This window comes from Pangasianodon hypophthalmus, chromosome 28 (genome assembly GCF_027358585.1).
Source record: "Pangasianodon hypophthalmus isolate fPanHyp1 chromosome 28, fPanHyp1.pri, whole genome shotgun sequence".
Classification (NCBI taxonomy): Eukaryota; Metazoa; Chordata; class Actinopteri; order Siluriformes; family Pangasiidae; genus Pangasianodon; species Pangasianodon hypophthalmus.
The window spans coordinates 9,356,718-9,375,102 of record NC_069737.1 but is presented as its reverse complement, the minus strand read 5'-3'; the positions used below and the strand labels follow the sequence as shown (position 1 = coordinate 9,375,102).

At 37.9% G+C, this 18,385-nt stretch overlaps 1 protein-coding gene across 1 annotated transcript in view; it reads left to right on the top strand.

Annotated features, from left to right (window-relative positions):
- LOC113544266 (protein eyes shut homolog) overlaps positions 1-18,385 on the top strand; it is a 43,751-nt gene that overhangs the window by 14,867 nt on the left and 10,499 nt on the right. The window contains exons 4-7 of the mRNA XM_053230723.1: positions 5,315-5,487; positions 12,216-12,398; positions 13,805-13,981; positions 17,915-18,089. Coding sequence (XP_053086698.1) covers positions 5,315-5,487; positions 12,216-12,398; positions 13,805-13,981; positions 17,915-18,089 — 708 coding nt within the window. The remainder of the gene's footprint in view (positions 1-5,314; positions 5,488-12,215; positions 12,399-13,804; positions 13,982-17,914; positions 18,090-18,385) is intronic.

Below are 18,385 nucleotides of genomic sequence, written 5' to 3'. Positions count from 1 at the left end.
TTTTTCAGTATCATAGACATGAACTAAATTAATTAATACTGAATTAAATAGGCAGTGTATTGGGTGATACTACACATTTCCACCAAATACTGAATATTCTGATATGTTTTATATATCATTTTCATGCACTGGAGGATGATGGGACTGTCTGTAAGAAAATGCTTTTATGATCAGTATCAGGCAAACTGATCAAATAATTTGTAGTTTTATTATTTTAACACTAGTGCTATTCATTTTGAAAGTCAAGAACATGCAGCACTATGAAACTCCCAATGATTTTTTTTATGTGTGACATTTTTCATGTTGATGTTTGCTTGTGGTGGGAGTCTGAGAGGGAGGGAAAAAGACAGCAAGCTGTTGATGCTTATGAGCCTGGAAAGGGTCATAGAGTATTTTCCGAAACCCAGATGCTCAGCCAAACCACAGTCAGTGTCAGTGCTGTCCAAAAAAGAAACATTTTGGACAGCCGAGTGTGCTCTGAGGGCTGGTCATATTGTGGACATCTCTTGTATTAACAACCCTGTGATAAATGTCCATTTCAAAAACCTGCTAGACATAGAGTATTCTTTTTATAAATAATAGTATTTATTCTCAAAAAATTCCCAAAGTTTTTGAGAATTAATAGTATTGTTTATAAATAATAGTGATAATAAAAATGACCAAATCATCCTTGGATCATGTGCCCAGGGATACATGTAAAATCCAAATGTCATCCATCACCATGGGGAAAGCAAAGACCCTTTATGATAAATCAAGTAATGCATTTGAAAAAATAGTTGACCAGTTAAAAAATACCATTAAGCACAATCAGGGCCATAATAACAGAAATGACCAACATATTTTAGACCAAAACCTCTAAAATCAGTGGACATCAGTGGATCTTTCAACAAGATAATGACCCTGACATGCATCCAAAACAACAAGCATAATTTCAGAAGGCAAAATCAGTGTTTTGCAATGGCCATCTTAGTCTCAGAATTTGAGCTATATTGAAAACCTGTGGTGAGAATTGAAGAAGGATGTCCACATGCGCAAGCCTAACAATATAAAGAAGCTTGAAATATTCTGCATGGAGGAGTGGTCCAAGATTCTTTCCTAGACTTAATAGACATTACAAAAAGGGACTTGGTGCTTTATGAAGAATTAACTGAATTGAAATTAATTGAATTCCTACAGCCTTAAACAAATGTGAAGGCTATATACACTTCTCTGAACAATTAAAAAAATTCACCGGAACAAAACATCAGAACTAAACTGCGTAACATAACTGAATTAAGGCAACATTTAAAGAACCATACAGATTCTGTATGGTGGAGTGAACAGAGGAGGATTTAATCACTTAAATAGGTTGTTTATTACCACAAAAAAGTGGCACCAGCTGTAATTGAACAAAGACTTCGTTTTTCTAGGAAATGGAGCATCTCTGGGTATTAGATGAGGTGGTTATGATCTCTATAAAAGCCTCTACACTAGATGTACCATCCATCAAGCTCTTATCAAAAGTAAGAGCTTGCTGGCTAATGTACTTAGAGTAGCTAACAGTGCTGACAAAATTACTTTGTAGCTAATCTGAGCTGTATGTGAGTTATGTAGCCACTAGCAAGATACTGTTAGCTTGGTAGAGAACTAGCAACGTTTTTCTATGGACCAGAAGTGAATAGGGACATCGTTAAATGATACACAGTCACCCACTGTAAGATCTGTGAAATCCCCAAAACAGTGAAAATAGTGAAAAAATTAAAAGTTCAACCCATCTCTTATTTAAAGCTGCTTAATAGAAGAAAATAGGCAAATATAAATAGTACTATTATTGATGTTATGACTGTGGAATACATTAGCAAAGTGGAATACATTAGCAACAGTGCATCCATAACCAAGAAAATGTTGTCTGCTAATCAGTATTGATAATCATAGTCATTAACAGATAAATTATGCACCGGTAGCTTGAGTCGGAACTGAATCCTGCCTAATATTGTGTAGGTCACCGATCCTTCAGCAGAAACGTTTTGGCTAATTTTGCACAGCTTGGTTCATTGTATTGTCTGGTATGAAATGTATAACAAACTGTTGTACTCAAACTTCAGCCACACGTATCTAATGTCTGGATTCTTTGCATGGTTATGCAAAGAAGCATTTACTTTTCCTCTGGCAGGCACAGCATAACATTTAGCTGTTTTCCTTTCCACATTAACTGCTCTGCAACCCCTGCTACAGATTGCAGTTACAGCACTACTTATAAATGGCAGCTCACTGGTTGAGGCGTTAAGCTACTTGGCTACTGATCGGAAGGTTATGATTTCAAATCCCAGCATCATCAAGCTGCCACTACTGGGCCATTGAGCAAGATCCCTAACCCTCAACTTGACAGTTGTATCCTGTTTGATTTGTAAGTCACTTTGGAAAAAAAGCATCAGCCAAATGAGAGAAATGTAAGTGTATAAATGTAAATTCTGTATCTACTGTAGGATGAACAGGTGGTCATACACTATATAGCCAAAAGTATGTGGACACCTGACCATCACACCCATATGTGGGCCTTCCCCAAACTGCTACGACAAAGTTGGAAGCACACAATTGTATACAATGTCATTGTATGCTATAGCATTGCAGTTTCCCTTTACTGAAACTACAGTGCCCTCCGAAAGTATTGGAACAGCAAGGCCAATTCTTTTGTTTTTGCTATACACTGAAGACATTTGGGTTTGAGATCAAAAGATGAATATGAGACGATAGAACAGAATTTCAGTTTTCATTTCCCAATATTTACATCTAGATGTGTTAAACAACTTGACACCTTTGGTAGCAAGCTATCCATTTTTTAGGTGAGCAAACGTATAGAAACAGTCTTAAAGTACATAACACTTAATATTCAGTTGCATATCCCTTGATTGCAATAACTGCTTCAAGCCGGTGACCCACTCACATCACCAAATGGTTGCAGTCTTCTTTTGTGATGCTTTTCCAGTCTTGCTGCATGATACAGTTCCTCCTGAATAAAGTGGATATATTTCTCTGTAAATTCTGCTGCTACCATCATGAGTTACATCATCAATAAAGATTAGTGAGCCTGTCCCAGAAGCAGCCATGCAAGCCCAAGCCATGACACTACCTCCAACACACTTGACCACTGGGCTCATATTTTTTGTATTTTGAGCAGATCCTTTCTTTCTCCACACTTTGTTGTATGGCCTCTATATTTCAGCTCTCGAAGTCTTCTTCGAAGGGTGGATCATGCTATCTTCACCCCTGCACTGTAGAGGTTGTTGGTGATGTCACTGACTGTTGTTTTGGATTTTTTTCACAGTTCACAATGTTTCTGTCATCAACTGCTGTTGTTTTCCTTGGCTGACCTGTTCCATGTCTGGTTATTAGTATACCAGTGGTTTCTCTCTTTTTCAGAACATTCCGAATTGTTTTATTGGCTATTCCCTATGTTTGTGCAATGGCTCTGATCGATTTTCTCTCTTTCTCAGCTTCAAAATGGCTTGCTTTTCTCCCATAGACAGCTCTCTGGTCTTCATGTTGTTTTATCCTTTTTAACAATTAATGCAGTCTTCATAGACCAAACCCAGGGCACAAATCAAGAGTAGACATTCAGAGCTATGTCTACATATGAGTTTTACGGTGAGGTGTCCACAGACTTTTGGTCATATAGTGTCAAAATGGCCTGTCTTATATATGGAATATACAGACTGGCATGTATTCTATTCAAGTCCAACATATAATTAGACCGTGATTTCATAGTACATTGAACACTTTCATTTACAAAATTCAAAGAATACCCAGTGTGCAGCAATACTGGCCCTTGAGCTATTCTTAAATCTGCTATTTTCTACCTACATAATTCCATTAGTTTCAGATTTTAACATATCATTCAATGCAAATAATATAAACAAATGTACCAAAAACCCAGTATATTTTATCGCTCTTCATCTTCCATGAAAACATTTGCCTTTGTTCAGTAGGTCATTTAGCAGCAGACACCTGAGATTTTCTCCCCTTCTATCTGCATCAGTTTGAGCTAGGAGTGTGCTGTAGGGCAATCACTCAGAGTGACAGATGTGTTTGCATGTTGCCCATAATGCAGGGCACTAATCTCACAGTCTGCTGTGGCGTTACCCCCTGCTGTTCCACACGGCAGTGACAAACCGTGCACAGACCTTCCCTGGGAATATCCTAAAGAGCTCCTGTGTAGAAACTGTCATGAACCAGGTCACCCAATGGGCTACTGACAGTGAGGGAAAATTATCGACTACCTTGGCTGCCGTGAGGTACAGGATCACTGTAAATCAGTGTGTGTGAATGATGTTTTCATGTGCCATGGTGATTTGGTGTGAATGCATAGATGCAAATCAGTTTTGCTGAATCTTTTCCTGGACCAACTTCAGACCAGGTTGAGAGGTTAAATGGTTTTACAGTTGAGCAGGTGCCTCATTATTCAGCTTGTTATCCACACCATTAATACAGCATCTAACCCAGACATTCTAATGTTTTTTTTATTCTTACTCTTTTCTTTTTTTTTTTGCTTCATGTTAAAGCAATCACTTCGATTTTTTGGATTTGAAAACCAGTGAGAGAATATAAATATTTCATTTCTTGAATTCAGCTCTGGAGTGGTAAAATGTACCCTGGTACTGTGCAGCTCAAAGCACATTATTCATTTATAGATTTAAAAATCCTCAAATGCTTCCTGTATCAGATATCATCTTGGAGCAGTATCTTGGACTCCAAGTCAGGATATTGCTTATCTTGTTGGCCTATCTTCCACTTCTTGCCCTGATATGAAGCACAGGAATATTAAAAGAGCCAGGCTGAGCCTAAGGGTGAAATCAGACCACTGTTAGTTTTCCAGTCACTCAGTAACAGTGAACGAGATCTGGATCAAACCCATACAACATTTTTGTTGTATCTGAGATGAGCCTCCTTCTCTAGGGCTGTGCTGGTTATTTTAAATCTGTTCTATTTAATTTGTCTTACACTGCACAATCAATCTAGCAGCCTAAATCTCTGGCCAGATGTATGGTAGCAAATTCAATGAGAGCTGACGGGATTATCGAAGTACACATCAGTCTCTTCTATTGATTGCCAAGCAGAACCATGACGTTGCACATTGTGGTGGTTTTGTATTCTCCCTGCCTCTTCATGCTTTTTCTCTCTGTCTGTCCTCCTTCTATCTATTGCCCTCCCTCCTACTTTTCTGTATTTTCTACACAAGCTACACTGAGCTGAATTAATGATGCAGCAAGAGAACATTTCGTTTGGGTCCTAATGATCTCTTTCCGTTTCTTTCTTTTTTTGGTCTCTGTGTGTGCAGTGATGCAGAGACCTGGTTCTGCGTGTGTCCCCCGCTCTACTCAGGCAGGCTGTGTCAGTTCAGTGCCTGTGAACGCAACCCATGTGCCCACGGTGCCACCTGCGTTCCCAAGAGCCCGTTGGAGGCAGTGTGTCTGTGCCCACATGGAAGGCAAGGCCTCCTATGTGACCAGGGTAGGTTCTGAATCTGCTGTGGTAGTGTTTGGATCTAAAGCTAACCCCAGTTTTTATGCCTTCGCCACAAGAGGAATTATGTTTTTGGGTTGTCCATCAAAGATTCTCATTACCGTGATATCTCAAGAATGAGTAGTTGAATGTTTGTAAGATTTATATGGAATTATTTTTGTAACCAGCATTTGAACTTACTTGATTTTAGAATTGATCCAAACTTACACATTCATGTTTAGGAAGTCAAGATTAGATTTTTACCATCGGGCCGTACGTCCATTCATTCATGCATTCATCCATCCAAGATTCTCAATATCTCAGTTCTCGATGTCAAGTGGTTAAATATTTGTAGGAGTTATATGGAATTATAACCAGCATTGCAATCAGCAGATGAACTGATGGAATTGATCCAAACAAGGTCAAGGTCACAGCAAGGTCAAATGTCTAAAATAGTTTTTCTTCAATAGTTTCCTTCTTGTTTAAAGTAAATTTTAAGGGTATCTGAGGCAAACAAATGTGTAACAATTAGGACTACACTTACTGGCATCCCCATCTTCCAAAACCGTCCAAAACCACAGAGAGAATTCAGGCATTTTAAGTAACTGCTTTATCCTGGTCAGAGTTGTGGTGGTTCCAGAGTCCATCCCAGGAACACTGGGCATGGGCCTGGAGAGGGAAGCCAGAACATCACAGGGCACTATATATGCACAAATTCTCACACTACCTACCAGTCTACCTACTGTCATGTTTTTGGAAGGTAGAAGGAAGATGGAGAACCTGGATGAACCCTATAAGTACATGGGGAGAACATGCACAGAAATGCCACACAGACAGTAATCCAAGCTCAGGATCAAACTGGGGAAATTGTTTCTGTGAACAACACTACCCGCTGCACCACTGTGCCGCCCTTCCAATTATATTTCATTTTTTTTAATCAGAATGGAGTGAGCAAATTAAACCAGACTAGATGAGAAATTCTTTTTCGATATGAATTTGCATCTTGTAAATCTACCCACAGTTACCAGCCAGTGTAAATTTGCTATTATCAGTTACACTGAGTGTCTTGTACAGTTACCTCATATTTTCACAATTCCCTTTTTTCACCAATCAAGCTAGCAGTTACAAAATGTATTTGCTGTTATACAGATTCTGTTCACCATTAGTAAACTTGTGATAGATTTTTTTAAATGTATCTCTTCATTTATCTGGCAATATTTTCTGTAGCGGTTACATCTATGTCCATATTTAAACTTCTAGTTCACAATGGCTGAATTCTTCATAAAATGAGAGTAGACATCAGAGCACATAATACTATACACATTAATAGGACAATATTGTACAGGCTCTCTCCATCTATTAGATCTCTCTTGCAAGATGTAAAAGCTCTTATTTTGCTATAACTTAATTGGGTAGCAAGATTTAAGAGATGCTTTGGCACAGCTCACCTAGCCACCATGCCAAACACCTCTCTCCATTAGACAGCGTAATGCCTATGCCAGCTGGAGCACAGTAATCTTCTTGTGTTACACGGAGTGTGGGTGACATTTCAATTTAAAGCCCGGTACCATCAGTTAACATCAAAGTCTATATCGATCAGCAGCAGAGGCTGCTATAGCTCTCATTGGTCCTCAAGCGTCCTTTGTTTTGCACTTACTTGTTATTGGTTTACAGAGATACAACTTGAGACAGTCCAGAAGTTTAAGATACCTGCTTTTAATACTTTTTGGTATTTTAATAGATATATCTGGTGTTTCTGCTACCCAGCGCTATTTAATTGGCCAAGAATCAGTTGCTGTAACAAATGAATCCAACAGCTGAGTAAAATAAAAACCCATATTTTATGCAATTTAATTTAATTAAAAGGCAAGATAATGGTGACAATTATGCAGTTCTGTTATTAATTTCAGATATAAAGGGCTGTGAAATCTGTTTTACATTATTTTAGATTCCATTTTATTTTTTCCTATTTTCACTTTTCCCCTCTCTCTCTCTTGCTTGCTCTTTTATCTTGGCCAATTTTTGCAGTATGAAATAAGACCATAGTGCTAACTGAGTAAGCTAAGGTAACAAAGACTTTGGGGATAAGCGAGTGAGCTTGGCCAAAGAAAAGGTATATAGGCCATTGTCTGGTAGCATAACTATCTTCGCTCTATTGTTAAGAGATCACAAGTTTGAATTCTTTCAATGCCACTTCCATCCTTGACAAGGAGTCAAAGACGGTTTTTCATGAACTGTGTTCACATACGAAACAAAATTCACTTTCTGGGAATTAAGTCTTTTTTTGTGCGTTGGGTTAAGTAAGGTGTGATGCAGCCTCCAAAGAGGATTATTTTTTTCTATAACAGCATTCTATAAAAGTGTTTTATTCCTCTTATACAACAGCCATTTGCCAAATATAAAAATTTTAGGTTGATGAATGTCACAACATGCTTTTGAACCATTTATAGTTACCATTACCATACCATAACCATTTAATGTTATGTAACGTTTGCAAGACGTTAGTTGGCAAGTTAGTTCCTATAGCGTTGTAGCAGTTGCAAACAGTTGCTACCTCACCAGACTTTTTTTTAATCTCCTGAAGTTAATAAGACAAAAAAATGTAGTTTGTCATGTTCCCAAGAAACTGGAAATCTTTTGTCTTGAAGACTTTCCCATGGCAGAACTTACTGTTATATTAAATAAATTCCTCATTACAGAAAGATTCACCAAATTATAAAGTTGACATTTTTCTTTGTTTAATTTAACAGCACATTTTTTAATCTGTTTGTTAATATATTATGTGGGAAGTCTGTGACACAAGTCCCTGTGAGTGAGCTGTTACTATAGAGACAATAACATATTAGAAAAAGTGCATTAATATAAACCATAATTTTAATTACTGTCAAAGCCATGCTGTTAGAGAGAATTAATCCATATATGTAAACCAATTATATTTGAGAATTCACCAATGCTCTGTTATAAAATCATGTAGCAATCATAAATATGTTTTTTGATAGGACATTTAAAGAGCATTTTAAATAGATTAAAGAGCATTTTAAATGTCAGCACTTTATTGCCATGATTACCAATAATGTCAATACATCTGTGGAACATATATACCAACCAGTTTTATCTGTGAAACAGATACAATACATCGATTGGACCCTAGTATAAATAAATACATGACAGAACAAATGTGAATATCTGAATATGGGTGTTATAAGAACAAAATGCTCAAGATATAATATGATATAATATACAATTTTGTAATGATCTCTCCCAAATCTCCAAATTCTACCCATTTCCATATTTATATATGGAATTTGATTATGTCTCTGTGATTCCATTATGATTATTTAAGCAAATTATTAATACAATGCAGTCATCAATACAAGTTTAGTGCATGAGCTGCACTAAAAATGGTTGGCTAGAGTATGACAGAGCAGCAGGGGAGGGCACTATGTGTTAACATTATGATGGCTAGCTATAGAGGTCATCTTTGCAGCTATCATTACTGCCTGTATTGCATATCCTCTGGGCTTATATGACCTCGGTCCATATGACCTTTTAATATTCTTGTTCACCCAGTTTAAAGGTCTACAGCTTGCTAGCCAGGATAAGTCATGTTCGTAGGTTAAACAAAATCCCAAAACCCAGAGACTCACTAGCAGAAAATCTCCCTTTCACATTAAAAAAGTCTGTTAATCCAACAACATGTGCCAAAAGCAGTTCCATTTGCCCAAAGCTTTGCTGGCTGGAAGCTATCTGCAATCATGCGACATCTGTCCAGGTTGTCCTTAGGTCAATCTGAAAAAAGCAGCCCAATCACAAACATAATGGCCTTATTTTTTGCCATCCAAAATGTTAATAGATAAGGTGTCAGGCATTTCTCAGATGTAAAAAGACATCTCAGAAGATTTAATGATGTGTTTTAAATAAAACAGAGCTAAGTATGGCTGATGATGCTGCTTGGCTCATGAGGTAATCATGCAGAGAAAGATGTCCTAAGAAAATGCACATCTGTTTTGTTTAAACACTGCGTAGGCTGCGGTACATTTTCCCACACTGAAGAGACACTCTGCTGGTATGTAAAAAAATAAGCCTATAAGGATTCTTTCTGAAAGCAGGACAAATGTGGTAGAACTGGCAAAGAGACCACCTTTTTTTTTTTCTTTTTTTTTTTTTTTTTGCAGGGAGCTGGAATAAACTGGCGGTGTGTCGCTCGCAGAACATGAGCAGAATTTTAATAGGTTCTTACTTCCTCATCGGCCCAGTCACTTTCACTTGTTACCAGCATCCTTATGAAGAGAAACATAACTGTGCCTGTGGCAGTGTAGTGTGGGGTGATCTTATGCACTGCTGCTGTAGAGCTGCAGGATTTGGTTTGTTTTTCTGTGCATTTTTTTGCATACATGATAAAACCCTTACTTGAGACAGTCCAAAAAAAAAATCTGTTCAGGCCAGGTACACTACAAAGGGTAGAAAGTAACAAACTACAAACATGCCCTCTTGTTACAATTCTTGAAATAAAATTTTTGAAATAAATTATTTTTTAAATAACATTCATTTCTGATAACTGTTACAGAACAATAAAATGCATTTAACTCTGGAAGAATGTGTGCCAATTCAAAGACAGTATGTGGAAATGGAAATAAATTCAATTCTAGACTGAATCAAACTTAAAGTAGTTGTCTGCTGAAATGCTACTCTTAGTGCTTTAGTCAGCAGCAGCAATGTCAGAGACAGTGGAGACAGAGGAGCAATCCTAGCCCAATTTATCCAATATCTTCAGTTTTAAATGCTTCAAAAGAAACCATGTGATGATGACTTGCAAATTATGTGAGCCAAAACCCATAGAGATATTGGCATTTCACAGATCTTTTTTAAGTTTTAAAGTATGAAATATCTGTATTATACTTAAGATGTCACGTTGATATCAAGTGCGTCTACAGCTTATAAGTAATGCTCAGGAAAACTGGGTAAGATGCATCTTTGCTAGATAGCTAACTATGTTGCTACAAATATGTATGAAACAACATAAGCTAACCCCAACAGCATTTGGCTAAGTTACTTAGCCAGTTAACTATACCTTTCCTTGTATACTGATAATCGAGGTAGTGTTCACATCAGCGTAGCTCACTTGGTTAGTTAACATAAGAACAGAATAGTAATCAGGTAATTTTTTGATGACTAATTTAACTCAAGTCAGTGTGTTTTGTACTCTTTCCACTACTGTATACTACTGCAGGTTTTATCTGCAACCCTGAACAGAAGATAAAGGATTATTCTCCCAAAACATAGTGAGTTTAGTTTGGCTAGAAATCGTTTCGATGTGAATGTTTGAAAGACACAAAATCCCTTTGCTTCAACACATGAAATACTGTATACTGTGCAGGGTGACTCATTCGTGCACAAGCATGAACTGAAATGTGTCTATCTTATATAACTCCGGTTGCCTCTGTAGCAACTGCTCAGTCCTACAGCCTTGTTACTATATGTGCTGAGATTCCTCCATCAGTTTGATATGTAAAAGAACTGATGCTAATTGCTTGTAGTGCATGAACCAGCCAGAGCTTTTCCCAACTGCTTAATTTGCTATAAATCACACCATAATTATGACACTGTTCTTGTTCAATTCTTGAGAGATTTCCCTGTGAAGGCCAGCTTTCTTTTAGTTTCTGAATGGGAGACCACTCTGCCAAACCATGACAGTTTTGATATTTTTCTTGACACGTTTTTATATATACGGTCGAGCCGTAGTTTTGTGGATGGTTAGTGAACTTCTTACGGGAAGTGTGTTTTTTAATCAATCATTTTTCTTATTTGGCTTTGCGAATGTCAAATCTCGAATGTCCTTCAGCACATTTTTGCCCATTTTGAAGCTGGCACAGGACTTGAGTTTCACCTGGAGTCATTTAACACATGGGCTCATTAAGGACTTGTTTGAGCAGAAGAAAGCACAAATGAGCAGATGTGTGTGAGCCAGCGGGGGAGCAGCACACAGCACACACACCAAGGTTTTTTTTTTTTTTGGTTTTTTTTTTAAAGGCAGCACCTCATCCACTCCTCCTCTTGATAGTGTCCTGGGCAATCATTAGATGCTGTGCAAATATAAAGCAATGAGCTTCTATCTGTGCAATTTCCAAAAGAATAAATAATTCAGAAAGGAAAACAGAATGCCTGCATGCAGTCATTGTTTAGGCAGAGTCTCATGCGTGCAAGGCATTAGGGGAGGGGGACGGGATGGAAAGAAAACACTCGCTGATGGGAGAATTGCAGGCAAATGCAGATAACCTGAAGACACAAAACCTGAAGAAATCACTTGACAGCTTACTTAGGATATGAAATGGAAAATTCTTTTTTTGAGCAATTTTTGACAGATTACACTACATTTATTAATGTTTCTCTACCTTTCATAAAAAGGTTGTGAAACATCTGTTTGTGACCAAACACATGCCAGCTATAAAAGAGAAAAACATAAATGTAAGGAGAAAAGCATAGCAATCTTTAACTAACAGCCATTCCTCCGTGATGTTGGATAAAAACCCAAGTGTATGGTTAAAAATGCAGTGTGTAGATCAAGAGCATCATCTGGTGGCTCTCCTAGAGGCTGCACTATGTGAAGCTCTAATTCAAGTGTCATTTACGTGACTTTGATAGTATCCTAGAGAACTAGATAGATTTTAGATTGACTATTAACAAACTAGAGTTTATCACTGATAAAGGTTTCATTTGTTTTTGCTCTCACTCTACAGCCATCGGAATTACTCGACCCAGATTTAGTGGTCTTGATGAGTTTGGATACGCGTCCTACATGGCATACCCACCTATTTCCAGCATGAGCTACTTCTATGAGTTCCGGCTGAAACTGACATTTTCCAATAACAGCACCGCCATGAAGAATAACCTTATTCTCTTCTCTGGACAGAAAGGACAAGGTGAGAGAGGTTGTAGTACATACAAGAACACACATGGGAAATTAATATCTGCGCATGTTTAGAAATTATTTCTGTCATGTACGTAATGCATGTGGGAATTACATATGCAGTTTTGAAGTGTAGATACTGGCGTTAGAGGAGATTTCTTTCCTTTTTTTTCAAACAAGTTTTATATTAAGATTCATTCTTCTTCAAAACGAATACAATCCATTCAAGCCGACTCAGTGCGTAACACTGCTATAAACTCTTCTCACCTGTTCTCTAATTAGACCAGTTCAGTTTCGGAGAGATGACGTAGGTCCCCTCAAGCAAGTGTCACGCTGTTCCCAATTTTTCCTGAGGTCAGCCACACCGGCTGCTGAGTGACATGTCACCACTGGCGGGCCATTTAATCAAATGGCAGACAGGCGAAGAGGAATGCGAGGGGGTCGTGAATCTTCCGTACTTTGGCACCGCTTTCTCGGTATTATAGTTTAGGGTGATGCATCAGGGGAAAAGCAGAATAAGACAGCTGTATGAATAATGAAGCAATTGTCAGGGGAATGGCATGGTACAGTGGAGGACAGAAATCACAAAGGAGAGAGAGAGAGAGGGAGGGAGAAGATAAGACAGCAGCCATTCATCTGATAATTGGCATGATAAATTGGCATTTTTGCTGCATGAGTTCTGCACAAAACTTAAAGATGTGACTCTATATCTGTCCAAAAGGTATCACTGGAAATGACTTCTTTGCCTTGGGGGTGAGAAACAGACGAATCATCCATAGGTTCAACCTTGGTTCAGGGATGGCTACCATCGTTAGTGACCCCCTAAACCCGAGGATCAAAATACACACTGTGCACTTTGGACGATATCTGAGGAATGGATGGATGAAGGTGCTTTTACATTTTCTCAGTTACAAGCAATGTATATGTCTATGCACACTACATCACTGTTCCATTAAAATACACTGAATTGTGGTGACTTATTATTGCACTGAAACAGTGCAACCTTTTCAAGCCATATTATCCATGGACTCCAGTAAATGCAAAATATTTGTGATTTTATTTTCCCATAATTAGTGATACACCATCTATTTTATAGTGGCAGGAGCTCTGGTATTACAACTGACGTAAAACATATTCTCATTCCTTTACGTGCCCTTAGTAAGTAGATCTGAAATGTTAGGTAAGCTCATTTAGACTAAGCATTACATTTTACATGTTTGAAGACGTTATGTATGACTCATCTTAACCCAAATTTTAGTGTTAGTGAATTGTAGCAGACCATTAGTATTTTAGCCAGAATTCTACAGTTGTATTCTACAAAATCAAAGAAATGACCTGGGTCAGTGGCACATCCATTATGTATTGAACATAACAGTTTGAGAGAATGCTATTGACCCGATAGTAAAACATACATTTCAGTGTCAGATAACCTTTTAGTGGTGTGTACTCAGGTTGATGGGCAAAGGAACAAGACGGGGTCGAGTCCCGGTAATCTGGCAGCTTTGACCACCTTTAGTCCGCTCTACGTGGGTGGCTACAGTGAACAGATGCCTGAGATGCTGCCTTTAGGTGCCAGATTCAATAATAGCTTTCAAGGTAAGATAATTGGCTATACAACTTCTTTTTAATTAAACTAATTGATGTTCCAGTATCTCTTTGTTTATTGAATGTGAGTATGCACAGCATAGAGTAACTCTTAAAGACATTTTATAGTACTGAATGTTACAGGCTTGTAATGAACCTCATTTCAGTTTCATCATGCAGCTCAGGGGGCGAATTCAATTTGCAAAAATCTGCATAGGAATTTTGTTACTGAATATCAACCAAGCGGTTTTGCATTCCAGTTAGGCTCCTTAATTGACCAAATGGAATAGAGCCCTATGTAAATTCCCAAAGGGATTTACCTCTTCTTTTCCACGGTTTAAAAGAGGATTGAAGTGAAATAAGGTTTTAAGAGGAGGGCTGATGAGTAGAAGCACTTTAATATATTGGTTATGACTGCAAAGTAGACTGAATATCAGTTGTGTTGTATTTTGGTTGGTCTTAAAAAGGTAAAATTAACATACACTCACTGGCCACTTCAATAGGAACATCTGTATACCTGCTCATCCATGAAATTATTCATTCAGCTAATCATGTGGCAGCAGCTCAATGCATAAAATCATGCAGATACAAGTCAGGTGCTTCAGGTAATGTTCACATTAAACATCAGAATGGGGAAAATGTGATCTCAGTGACTTTGATGGTTGTTGGTGCCAGATGGGCTAGTTTAACTATTGCAGCAACTGCTGGGATTTTTGCCTGGGATTTTCACAAATAACAGTCTGTAGAGTTTACACTGAATGTTGCAGAAAAAAACATCCAGGGAGTGTCAGTTCCGCAGGCTGAAATGCCTTGTTAATAAGAGAGGTCAGAGGATAATTGTCCAGACCGGTTTGAGCTGACAAGAAGGCTATAGTAACTCAAATAAGCACTCTTTACCACTCTGATGAGCAGAAAAGCATCTCAGAACACACAACACATAAAACCTTGAGGCAGATAGGCTACAACAGCAGAAGATTTTATCAAGTTCCACGCCTGCCAAGAACAGGAATCTGAGGCTCCACTGGGCACAGGCTCAGCGAAACTGGGCGGTTGAAAATGGAAAAAATGTCACCTGGTCTGGACTAAAGTTCTTGAACTGTAGCTTCATAATTTTATGCATTTTGCTGCTGCCACTTGATTGGCTGATCGGATAATTGCATGAATGAGCAAGTGTACAGGGGTTCCTAATAAAGTGAGCAGTGGGCACATTTATGAGGACTAAAAAAATTAGGTTTAAAAGATTAGGTTAGATTTGTTGCTTAGAAATGATAAATGCATGATTACAGAGCTCTGTCTTTGAAGAGGCTTTTTTTCTGAAGCAGTCTCCCTTATAGCAATCATTCATTATTTAGTGTGAAACACTGCAAAGTGCAAAGTGTGAGTCATCATATTAAAATGACTTTGATTCACCGGGTGCCTGCATTTCAATAAAATGCTTGTCACCTATTTAGATCTGCTAGCTAACTTGGCAGCTTAATATATTTCCTGTGCATGCAGGCACATTACAGATAACAAATCTCAAAAAGTCAACTGCCTTCTCCAGGCAATCCAGTAATATAAGTCCTTCTGTCTTAACCGGTCTCTAACTGTGATAGCTAGAGGTAAATTTGCAGCTAATGCACTCCATGGGCAGTTATCAGTGAGCTACGGTCCCCAAGGAAATGTCAACAAACACAATGCAACACTAATAAAGTGCCATCAGTATCTTCAGGGAATCGTGTGTGAAGTGTGTGTGTCTGTTACATGGAAGGAATCAGCACATATAATTACCAGACTATGGACTGACGCACAGACATCTATTAATAGACTGATAAAATGAAGTACTAAAAGCTCATTTGTAATGATTTTCACTGCTGCATGCTCTGATGCAGTGGATGTTTCAGTAGAGGACAGTGTTTATGTGCATACGGGTCTTGTTCTCTCTTCGTCCTCTCTCAAACCTCCCTGGCCAACACAAAAACGATCACTTTTAAACCATCTGCCTCTTGTCAAGTGTGAATATTTGCTGTTTTGCTACAGAGACACAAGTTCACGGTAATGAATATTCATGAATGAAAGCAGCATTTTGTGAATTTCCCAAGCACAGGGATTATTAATTCAGCAGTCTCTAACTGTAGGTGCTGCTCACAGGCACATGTCTGACTAAGAGTTGATGCTGGCTCCCACCACAATAATTTTAACTATCAGAAGGATGCCTAATGTCTTCCACAACAGCAACATTTTAGAGACTATATTTTACATAAAATAGACCTTGGGAAAAGTGAATTTGGTGTGCATTTTGGGTTCATTTATTTACTCATATATATGTAAATCACAGAGACACTATAGATTTATATTATAGATTTACACATTATTTATAGAGTTATAGTTAAATATTTGTGAACCTTTGAACATGAGTTGCATATGGGGGATGGAGTTGCCAAAAACAAGGCATGTCTCAAGTTTCTGTTGATTTTGTTTTTGTTTTTTGCGTGATATCAGCTTGAGTTTTAAGTCCAGTACTGTTGTCTGACAGTCTGTTGTAACTACAATAGGTCACCCTGAATTTCTTGGTTATTGTAAATACATTCAGAAAAACTATGGAATGTCATTTGAGGCCAATATTAAATTAATATACAGTATATGACATGAATTATTCATGTCACCCCTACAAAGTCCTCAGAAAGATCGGAGGAGACACCATCATTGGTGGTCACCATCACCACCATTTATATGGATACAATTATGAACTACACTTGATGAATACTTGGTCAGCTTATCCTTTAAACCTTGGGCACATTTTCTTTACTGGAGAGCACACTGAATGAAGAAAAATATTCTTTTATAAAAGTCTCCATACAAAAATAGCAAGTGAGCTAAATACAATGCAGTGATGCTAAAAAAGTAAAACTGATGATAGCAGTATTTATCTCAGCTACAAGGTCACAGTGTGACCTTGTTGGAAGATCTCAGTATGTGTGTCCACAAGAACAAGGTGGCATTGAGGTGTTTCACATTGCCCCTGGTGGTTAGGGGTGAAATAAAATTTTCACACAGGGAATTTCAATAAACTGAACAGGCCACTCTAGATATCATGTTAAGCACCTACATAGTACAAGTTTGAATACTGCCATGTACTGCATATCATCATGAAAATACTGATGTTTTTTTTTTCATCAACCTGATCACAGCTGTTATGTGCAATAACATCACAATAAATAAACAAGCAAATAGCTTGGATTTTTAACTCTAATTAGTTTTGACAGTGATGACAAATAATACTTGGTTCTGCTCTGTATAAGTATGAGGATTAGAGACTTGAGCATGTGGAAGTACATTCCTGCACAAATTTTGCTTTTTTACTTAACATAAATGCTATTTTATTCCTTATTGAAGGTAGTTTGGGTTCTGTAATATCTCTCAGTAGGGGAGGGTCTCTGTATGCCAGCATTAGAGCTTAACTCAACATAAGGTGCACTGTGAATAATAGCTGATCAGCTAGATTTGTGGTGTTCAACAGCTGGTGACCCAGAATGCTGAATTTGCTGAATCTTCAAATTGCTACTTTAATGATCACAGTATGTTCTCAGGCTGGGTTTCTTTTAGGTAACTGTAGGCCAGTGTGCACATTTTAAGAACAATTAAAGCCTGCATGAAATGGAGCAATTATGATCTGTTAATCTACAAGGTAGAAATGACTCACATATGAATGACTCAGATATATGACTCACACATTCATTTCACAAGTTCATGTCAGTTTTTTTCTTAAGTAGATGCCTTTAACTGGGGTAAGCATAGCTGGTGACAATTGAATAAGTATAGTGTGTAAAACTTTAGGTTTGTTTCAGTGGGTGAAAAAATTACATGAATATATTTAATAGAAATGTATCTTCTCCTCTTTTTTTCCATATGTGTAAAGATAGAAAAATAAAATATAGTAATGTATAATGTGTTTTGTATGGAAAGGTTGCATCTTTAATGTGCAATTCCGGACCAGACGTGATGGGAAGTTCCACACAATGGACACGCCGGAAACTCAGCCTATATCTGCCCGCAGTGTGGGTCAGTGTGGGGTCTCTCCATGTAGTCTGCTTTCTTGTCACAACGGTGGCATCTGTATCGACTCTGGATCTTCTGTGTAGTAAGACTTCACTTCCACCAAAATGCAAATCATATGGCTTTGCATTTGGCTCTCATGTTAGTGATTTGCCATTATTCAGGACCAAATGGACTGAATATTGGGTACTGTGCAAAAGTCTTAGCCACACTACATCTTTTTACTATACACTTTATGTTATATGTGTCAGTAGAAAAGATTTCCAAACATTCATTTTCCAGCTATTCTAAAGAACAAGTAGTTCTGCAACAGATGGTATGGCCTCCGCAGGGCCCTGATCTCAACATAATTGAGGCTGTCTGTGAGAAGAAGCAGCCAAA